This window comes from Lycium ferocissimum, chromosome 4, assembly GCF_029784015.1.
Source record: "Lycium ferocissimum isolate CSIRO_LF1 chromosome 4, AGI_CSIRO_Lferr_CH_V1, whole genome shotgun sequence".
NCBI classification, from domain to species: Eukaryota; Viridiplantae; Streptophyta; class Magnoliopsida; order Solanales; family Solanaceae; genus Lycium; species Lycium ferocissimum.
This window is the reverse complement of record NC_081345.1, coordinates 37273774-37284350: the sequence shown is the minus strand read 5'-3', so window position 1 is coordinate 37284350 and position 10577 is coordinate 37273774. Positions and strand designations below refer to the sequence as shown.

Genomic DNA, 10577 nt, shown 5'->3' with positions numbered 1-10577 from the left:
CAATAAGCTTACGGTTGTATCAAGACATGATAATTGATGTTTACAGAATATTTTTATTATAAAATTTATTGAAAACTAAAAGTACATAAATTAACCATCATATAAGTTCCAGTGCAGTGGGAAAGGGTAGTTGTATTAAATACTTAGTTTAAGAATTTGCAATATGAAGTTATATGTAGATGCTATCATTGCTAATTGGAATAAGAACTTCAAAAATTTAGAAAAAATATAGAGGGAACAGAAAGAACAAGGCGAAAACAAACCTTTCCTTTTTTTTGGAGTAGTTGATGATATTGTCGTGTAGTAGTGTTCGAGAGTTTATGTATTTGATTTCAATAGAGTAGAGTAGGTTTAAGTTTTAATTATAGCCCTCTCCATTTAAATTCATCCAAGGCAAGATTTTAGGTTAAAATATCTAATTCTATGCATTATAAATTTTGATACATATTTCTACATGTATATTTATTCGGTTCGGTTTGGTGTTTTTATAAAATAAAAAATCCACCATAATTATTCGGTATGGTTAGAAATTTATATTGAAACCTTCAGTTCTATTAAAAAGAACCTAAAATACGGTTCGGCACAGTACGGTTCCATCATTTAAACCCGACCCAACTAAATAATTACCCATAAGATCCCCTTATTCCCCCAATACGTAGGTTTGAAGTTTGAGCGAATTAGGGGAATAAGGGGATCTTGTGGGTTATTATTTAGTTGGGTTGGGTTTAAATGATTTTGTTATTTAAAAAATAATTTCGGATGATTTTTTGGGGGATAATTTCCATCAAGACAGGGGTATATTTGAAAACTTTAAGGATGAGAGGGGTATTTTTGACCCAAAATAAGTTCGGAGGATATTTTTAGCCCTTTTTCCAAAGTAGAGGGTATTTTTGACCCTTTTCCCTTTATTTTATCTATCACTCATTTCTTGATATACGTTTCTTTCTGTTTTTATATTAAATCAAGAATCTATTCTTTTATGAATTTAATAAAATAAATAGTTGGTATAAAGTATTTGAAATCAACTAAGACCATTTTACCCACTTCCTAAATAGTTCTATTTATATTATTTTTAAAATAAAAATTAGTTATTGAAAATTATTTGGTTTAACTTAATTGGTGATGAATACTTCACTTTTCGTAATTGTCTTTTATATTGTTTTTTGTGGAATTCGACATCGATTTATAGTTGAGTTAATTATATTGCGACGATCGTGTACACTTTCTCTTTAAGAAGTGAATTATATTAAAAGTTATTTTATCTCAAATATTTAATTTGTTATTTGTACAATTACTTAGCTCAAATGTGAACGTAGAATTAAGTTAAATGCGATTTTATCTCAAATATTTAATTTAATGTAATCCAATTATCAGATCATCAGAAATTTCAAATTAATTCATTTATGTAGTAGTAATAATTTCGCTCTTATATGATAGTTAATAATGATAATCCAACCATATTACAAGAATCTAAAGACAATTTTCTCTTCCCTTATATATAGAGTACAAAATCTTAAGAGTCTTTCATATCATAAAAACATTTTTCTTTTCTTAAACATTTCTGCAAGAAATACTCCATAAAGATGCATGTAAACGGTCACGTATTCATTATTTAGCGTAAAGTAACCTTTTTCTTCCATTCCCAACGACAACAACAACAGCTCCACTACCTACCGTTACCGTTCCGTTTTTCCGTTACCCTTATTTCCCCATATGGATTCCGGCAACGGCGCCGCTGCCAATAATTCCCGTTACCACCGTAAACCGCCGTACTCCGATCGTCTCCTCCGTATTTTCTCCACCGCTCAACCCTCTACCACCGCCGGAGATGAGCTGAGCGAACACGACATCTTCGACGCGCTATCCGACTCCAATATTCCTTCAACTTCAACAAGCCCTAACGCTAATCATCATCGCTCCCACCCCAGACATTTCGGTATCCTAGCCGCGCTACCAGAGTCTCACGCGCCGGGTTTACTCTCCGTCTCGTCATCCTCCACGTCATCAGCGGCTCGTTTGATTCCTACAATACCTAAACGGCCGCCTGTAGTGGATCGGGTTAAGTATCTCCAGTCCGCACCAGTGAACGTTCCTGTAAAATCAACGGCCCGAAGAGGAAGGCATTTCGATGATGATGATGATGAGGTGGAGGGTGGTGATCATGAGATGTTAGTACCACCGCATGAATTTGTTGCGTCGAGGCAGCAAACACCGGTTTTGGCGTGCTCTGTGTTTGAAGGAGTTGGGAGGAAGTTGAAAGGGAGGGATTTGAGGCAGGTCCGAAATACTATTTGGAACAAGACAGGTTTTCTTACCTGATTTTTGAGATAATTGTTAGGTTTCTGCTTCAATTTTTGTAGCTATGTATGATTAGAACATTGTCATCCTTTGTTACCATCTTGATGTGTTATCAATTAAACGAGTTTGCCTTATGGTGAAAAAATATTTCAGTGTCATCTTGTCTTTCAATTTTTTGTTACTATCTCCTGTTTCTTGTATACTTGGATTATCGTACTATTTTGTTGTAGTTACTGTTCAAAATGCTTTGTCACGCTTTCTATTGCATTTTGCCATGACTTCTTCGTTCCCGTTTTTTTCCTTTTTGAACTGTTTTTCCTAAAGCCGAGGATCTATCAGAAACAACATCTCTACCTCTAAGGTAGGGGTAAGCTCGGCGTACATTCTACCCTCTCCAGACCCCACCTGGTGGGATTATACTAGGTATGTTGTTGATGTTGTTTTTGTTTGTCATCCTAGTCATTGGCATTAGCAATACCGGTAGCAAATCCAAGAAGATTTTCTTTGTCTGCTGTAAGTGAAAGCTGTCTAATTGCAATTTCTAGGCTTGTAGGTGTAAACAAGGAGGGTGCTTCATTCATGTCCTCTTAGATATTAGGGCTCGAACTTAAGATGGGGGCTAATCAAGCAAATTATATAGATAGATGGAATGAGAAGAAAATTGAACTGATAGCATTTGCAGTTGTTCAAAGGAGCAACCTTTACTTCTCCTTCTAACTAAAAGCGAAGTGCCAACAATAAATAGAAAGTCCTTCCAGTTTGAGCTATCATGAGTAAGAAAGCATGCCGACTGTTTATGTCGCTAAGAGGCTGTTTGTCTAATATTTTTTCTCTTCGATAGCCGTTAATTTAAGGAGTGTGCGTATTTGTCAAATTCTCCTGTTCTATATATATAGTTAAAAGTGCTGGTCTCATGAATCATCTGAAACTTCCTTATTTGGTGAACCCTGTTGAGTCAAACTTAGAACTTAATATTGGAAGGTCTATCAAAGTGATAAGGAGAATGAACAGTATTGTTGCTGAGGCATTGTTTCCACTCTAGAAATCAACAGTGAAGAGAGTGGGGAGAGACTGTATCTAAGTCTGCATTGTTTCTTGATATTTGCGATCGAGTCATTATTATTTTTTTGTTGAAAAGGAGAGACAGTTCCTTTGATATATCAAGATTCTTAGGAAAAAAAAAAAAAAAAAAAAAAGATCTTTAGCATAGTTCTTCTTCCTTCCACTGTATGGACATCCTCTAGGTACTATAACTTCTGTTTTGCACTATTACGAGCAGTCTGTCACCAGAAATATTATCAGATCTGCAACATCTACTTGCCCGTGAAGTGCTATATATTTTCCCCCCAACTTCCTCCTATATTCCCCATCTTATTCCATCTCAAATTTTTTCAATGGCAAGTATTCTTGCGGTGTGCTTCTTAAGCTAAGATTCTACTCCTGAGCATAATGGTATGATCATGAGCCTGAGAAAACTTGCCAAAAAAATTACAATAAGGTATTCTTTTCAGCAGAGTAGCATTGGGGACATCAAACAGGTGCTATTTCTGACATGACCACAGAATGCTTGATCTTCTTGCTCTTTGCTGATGCAGTGGCGGACATTGAAAAGGGGCGAAAAGAGTCTGTTTACCTTTACAATTTTTAGGAATGTATCATGGTTCCATCTATTCATTTTTGCCTAATTTTTGGTTCCCAGTGAATACAGTCAACTCTATCTTTTCTCCTGTCTAAAAATACTTTTTATTCATTACCTCTTACCACATGTAGTTACCTTACGAACTCTTCAATTTCCTAGGTGTATCTATATCCTAGTGGTATTGGATGGAGATGTGTACTTTGATGGATCCTCCAAATACATTAGAAGCTGGTTAGATTCAAACCTAACAACTGCAGACCAAATCCAATGTGGCGAGGAATTCATGCTGTATAGATAAATGATTAGATATTTGGAGGATGTAATATGTACCTGTATTAGACCACCTTTTGTCAGTCAAGGTCACGTGTTTCAACAAATAGTTCTGATTATGAAAAAGAAAAGCTGCACATCAAGCTTGATGCAGATATATTAGTCCATGTATATTAAGCCGATGCAACAATATCCAGCAATTTGTGCCCCAGTAGTAAATGAAAATTACGTAATATGCCTTCGATCTTCAAATTCCCTCTTTGTGGTCATTTACCCTGTACCAAATGTCTCCACGTGTCCACGTATATCTGAGAATTAATAAGTTCATTCGTGTCACCATTCTAAGTTCCTCTTCGTAGTTTGTTTACCTATTAAGCAAACCCCTTTTCGTATGCCTGAGAGTGAGCCCTAAATTCTCACTCTTCAATGACATCCACCCCCCACCACCACAAAAAAAAAAAAAAAAAAAAAAAAAAAAAAAAAAAGGAAGAGAACATGTTGAGTCAATTGAGCTTATCCCCCTTGTTCTTCAACCTCTTGGAGCAAGTACTAGCCTGAAGTACAAGATTGTATTAATGCAGGTGAACATCTTTTGATTTATAATTTGTATTGCACAACTCAATTCTCGGTACAGTGCACAGAGAATTGTTTATACTTTTCAGTGTACGATTGGCACCTTTCAGATCTAGAATCACGCGATATGTATATATTCCTACCTGATAGACAAGTTATTAAAAACAATGATGATAGACAAGAAGTTGATTGATAGGGTTCCGTTTTCCTGAGAGACTTATATATAGTAGTAGAGGTTGACAGCGAAATCCGAACTGCTGGATTCTAATGCTTATATGCTGTCTATTATGGCGTCAATTACAGTTTCAATGGCATTCTTACGCGTTAGTACTTTTTTGTGTGCCCATAGTTGAGAGGATATTGTATTTAAGGGTTTGCATGATCCCCTAATAAATGATTGTGTATTGCATAATTCTTAATATGGAACTGGGTGTGCATAATTATTGAAAGCAGACAACCTTGATGATCCTTTACTGCACCTAAAAGAGTTCCAATCTTTCTTTGACATCATTAAATAAACATGCCCTTATCCACTCTAATTATTGTTGATTGCCATTCTTGTTTTCTACTCATTTCTTGCGAAGTTGTTATCAAATTCTAAGGTCATTTTTCTTTGTGAATTTAACATATAAATGAACTTCAACAATATTTTTAGGTGCATAAATATAACCTGGGTCATAAAGGATTTTTCTGGTCGCATTCCTTCATTAATGTGATTTAAATGCATTGATGTCCCATTTTTTAAATGTTTTTAGAGGGTATAAGAACTAGTTTGACTGCTCTAAACGTTGGACACGGGCTGGTAAGACATGGAATTGAAAAGAAAATGACCATGCAGTTTGTCATGCTTATCAAATGGTGTGGTTGCAATGTTTTGTTTCAAGGTGGTAGGTTGATGTTAGGATATTATTATTGGGTTGTTAGCATGTTGTTAATTTGGCTCAGGGTCACTACAAGAAAAACTATATTTGGCAACAAATTTTTTTTTGTTGCCATAGATTGATTATTGTCGCAAAAAGTACTTTTGACAAAAAAAAAAAAAAAAAAAAATTTGTTGCATGAACTTTTCCCAACGGCTGTTATTGCAACAACGTGCAACAACTTTTTTTTTTTTTTGTTGCCAAAAGTACTTTTTGCAACAATAATCAATACTATGGCAACAAAATTAAATTCTTTGGCAACAAAAAAATCATTTGCCAACAATAAAACTAAGTTGTTGTCAAATATAAAAATTTTTGTTGCGATTTCTATACTTTCTTGTAGTGGATATTTTACGTTTCTGACCCTGAAATATGTTATAATACATTTTTCTCTATGTATTTTTTGTTATTTATACAAATATTTTAAAAAATACTCATGTTTCTTGCTTCATGTCTTGTAAAACGCCCTGCACTCCTGCCTTGTGTAAAATGCCTTTGCCACGGGTTGCTACCTTTCACATTGGTTGAAAGTGCCATATGGAAGTGAAAATTGAACTTTAAAATGCTAAAACATATAAAAGTGATCAGGTTAAAGTTAAATCTGCATAATATAGGGTACGCATGCATCACGCGTATCCTAATTAAAACTAGTACGAATAAAAGGTGATTACAGTCATCTCATTTGGTTTCCCTTACAAGTGACAATGGAGACAACAATTACCAGTACTGTTTCAAGAGCACGGGTATTTGTACTTGGTTGAAAGGACGAGAACGAAACATTACAGTAAATGCTTAAATATGTCTCCGTGACTTGGGATGTTAAAGAATCCTATAGACTACGGCTATTAAACAGTTCCTTCAATGGATACTTCTTCTATTTTGATGGAATTTAATGTTTATGAAATATAGCAGTAGCAGTAGTGTACCCTTTTAAAAGGCTAGTATGATATGTTTTCTTTCCTGAAATAATATCTAAGTGTACGGATCTCCAACATTTTGTGGAAGATAATCTAATTGTTTTGATTTCTATATGCGGGGAAATTAGCATGAGGATTTATTTCTAAACTAGTAAACTGGTCCGCGAAGTTATTAATACTTTAAAAAAAATTATGAAATGATAATCTTTCTTTGAATATATATCTAAATTCAAAAAGATATTCAATAAATAAATAAATCTAAAAATTTGACAATCGGGTATTCTAATCTCTTTAGAATTATGTAGTTCTAAAGTATTCAAATATTTTTGACAAAACATTTGAGACCTTTTAGTTGTATATATACTATCGACATTTTCTTTTACTTTGAGAAAATTTACAAAAATATTGTTTAGTTTGAGTTCGATCTTTTACATAATTTCTGAAATGTTTTTTCGTTGTACATAAAACTTTTTATGTTGTTTTTAAATATGTTAGCTTTATTTTAGAATACATGAATTTATTGGAAAAGTGAAAAGGAAAAATACATAATTTTTTTTTGTTGATAAGCTAAATAAGGATATTAAATAATGACTTTAACCCCTACATTTAAGGATTTGTTTCAATTAAGAAAATGACATATTACAATAATAATATGCATAAAAAATCGAACTAATATGCTAATATAGCGTAAGCCTTGTTCGAATTGGATTCTTTCGATTTTCATACCGAAGATATATTTACGAAGTTGTTCCACACAGAAAAGGAGCAAAAAAGAGAAATACGTACACACAATAATTGGTGTACAATTTTGTTTAATAATCACTTGACAGTTTAAATGAGATGAACCTATAACATTGAAAACAAAATCTAATCTTTAAATAAATTGTGTTACTACAACAACTTTAAATATGGTAATACCTTCCGTACATTCTCTTTAAATCTACCATTGATCTTCTTATATTTATCATCCTTCAACAAAGTATATTCACACACATTTCTCATTCACTTTCATCTTCTTAAACTCATTGCCCATAAGAGATACATATCCATGTTTGGAGATTCCAAGATGTCTTTTGAACTATAATTATAAGAAATATGAAAGGTTAATTGGAGTAGTAATGGTCTTTTAAAATTATTTTTGAAGTAATGGTATCGATATTGGAATATTACTGATTAAGGCTTTTATTTTCATTTTAGGATAGAAAAATAGGTGAAAATGCTCAAAAAAATAAGAAATAGAATAAATAAAATTCTTGACTTATGAGAGGTGCCACTTCACTTTGTTATTGCCCACAATTTCTTTTAGAACATGAAGCAATAAAAGAATTTTATATATACATATATATACTCATGCAGAATTCAAAAATTAAAAATTACTATACATGACCTCATACAGAGTTATACTGTAAGATGAAGGTGTAAATATTCAAATAAAAATGATTTATAAGAAATAACAATCGCCCATGTCATTCATGGTTACCTGTATATGACACCTCCATTCTGAATTTCTAATCCATTGTCTCGCTCGTCACATTTCCTAAAAACACAAACCAGCAGTGGCAACTCCCATTTAGAGAGACCAAAGTAAAGATCTGATTTTGATTTCAAAGCTTCAAATTAGCATTATATACTACCCACGTTATAGTCCTTTAAGTGCACCTAAAGTAATAAAGAGGAATTAATGAAATTGATTAGAGGAAATGTTGGTTGTTTTAGTTTGCACATAAGGTTCTTTCCATCATTTAGTTAGTGGAGAAAATGAAAAGTCAGAAGTTAAAGGAAAAGAATAATGGTCTTGGTAACTTATTTTCTTAAATGTCTTCCTCTTTAATTAAGCAATATTTTTAGAAAAAAATAAGAATAAAATAGAGAAAAGACCAAAAAAAGAAATAAAATAAATAAGAATGGTGGTCATAATGAGGTGCCACATCATCATAACTATGCCTAGCTTTATATATATATATAGATGATGAGAGGCAAAGATTAATCCTCTTACAAGGCATTTATGAGCTGATCCCTATATGATGAGAGGCAGTTCGGGTAAACGTCCTTGTTGAGAAATAGGACAGCATAAGAGTAAATGCGGTTTACAGACCTTTTGACGGGGGAAAGAAAGACCATAATACATGCCATGTTTAATACGGTTCTTCAAGATTTCATTGTACTTATATGCAGCTATTGAATTACAGTTCCAAGTCTCCGGCATTAATTCAAGGGGTCAGAACAACCACTTATGTGGTTGGAAGTTATTTAGCCACCTGCAGTTATCAGCAACCATATATTTCAAACATCTCTTTTTGTGGCTTTAGGTATTCAGTATCCAATATACTCTAGCTCGATTAATTATAGTTCGCGACACGTAGGCATGTTAAGAGGGGCAAAGTGATCTTTAATGAGAAGGTTTTCAGGCTCGACTTAATATCTCAATATTATAATTAAGGATATGAAGGATCTCACCCATCCCACAACATCAAAATTAATAGATTTCAACAACATGAAGCATGTATAGTTCTTAGCTAGTAGTCCTTCAACTCATTACAATAATTCATGAAATGACTACTTTTACCTATCTTGGGCATCTTCTCATTATCTTCCTTTTTCGGGTGATATTTATTAGTTTTACTATTTTATTTTCGATTAATTCCAAGAATAGTTCATGCTTTAGCGCTTATTTTAGTTCATATAGTAGGTTAGTGGAAATCTCGGTGTCAAAGGGGTTAAGTTTTGGTTAGATTTTTTTGAACTCAATTAAAAAAGGATCCATTAAAAAAATAAAAACTTGAGGTTTTTAAGTAAATTAATGTTTATTTGATAAAACGAATTACTCAAATTTAATTACTAAACCGTCAGGAAATATACTCCGAACCACCGTTAAATAAGTTGATAAAGTTTCTAAACGCCGTTAAATAACCAAACCGCATGAAATATTCTTCAAACACGCCGTTAAATAATTTGATTAAGCCTCTAAAGTAGGTACTTATTTCGTGACTGTTGGAAAACCGCCACCAAGATTGCCAAACCGTCGCAAATGGTTCGAGATGGTGGTGACAGCAACTGTTAGGCACCGCCGCAAAAGGAAGATAAGTTGAATTCACCGCTAAATGTGAGAAGAAAAAAAATCCACCGCAACTGCTTTAAGAACTGCCACTAATAATAATTATATGACACAGTTTGAACTTCGAGAGTCAAGTATGAATCCTTTAAGTTTTTTGTATAAAATATATATATATATTTGGAAACTACAAGTCATCACAATAAGTGACAGTTCAAAATATTTAAAGAACGGTTAAAAAAAGACTTGTTTGAATCTCAATATGCAAAAAGTATCACATAAATTAGGACGGACAGAATATCTTTTAATAAATTTGCAGGAAATAATAACCCCCCGGCCCCCGGGCCCTACTACCCCCACTCTCTCTCGTTTTATGGAGTGGAAATGGATGAACTTCCCCTGCTGAAAACAATTACTATATCATACTGCTGTGTGGTACTTTTTCGCGTAGAGTCATGGCACTGTCACAGTAACAAAATTAATGTTCAACGTAAAGCTGATGTGATCACCAAATGGTTTTATATAATTTTTGAGTTATGACTAACCAAACCTCTGTGTTTTTTCTTAATGTTCATTAAGATCTCCACCATCATGTTAATCTGATGCCATTTAAGCTTACTGGTTGTTCAGATTTTAAATGGATTTGGTAGTGACTTAACATCTACATCAACACCCGTCAGCTTTAAATTTCCATGTAAAAAGTTGGTCACATATATCTTTAGGTTTGCAGAATAATAATATCTTATCTAACTTGAATCTAAGGAGCTAGTCAGCAACTCTAAAGAGAATTTATGAGCCTGCACTTGTTCAGTGTTTCCAACTACTACAACAGGCCTTGTGGACCCTTTCATTTACTGTTTTTCATGGACTACTTGCTCCTTTATTTATAGAATGTTTTGGCATTCTCT

At 33.4% G+C, this 10577-nt stretch overlaps 1 protein-coding gene across 1 annotated transcript; it reads left to right on the top strand.

Annotated features, from left to right (window-relative positions):
• Nucleotides 1–1528: 1528 nt before the first annotated feature.
• LOC132052708 (protein S40-7-like) lies at nt 1529–4543 on the top strand. Its single transcript, XM_059444359.1, has 2 exons — nt 1529–2305; nt 4097–4543. The coding sequence occupies exons 1-2, from the start codon at nt 1714–1716 to the stop codon at nt 4111–4113; spliced, it is 609 nt and encodes a 202-aa protein (XP_059300342.1). The 5' UTR covers nt 1529–1713; the 3' UTR covers nt 4114–4543.
• The last annotated feature ends 6034 nt before the right edge of the window (nt 4544–10577 follow it).

What these genes read in the sequence shown, in the direction of transcription:
- LOC132052708 (XM_059444359.1), top strand. Translation starts at nt 1,714, where the DNA reads ATGGATTCCGGCAACGGCGCCGCTGCCAATAATTCCCGTTACCACCGT.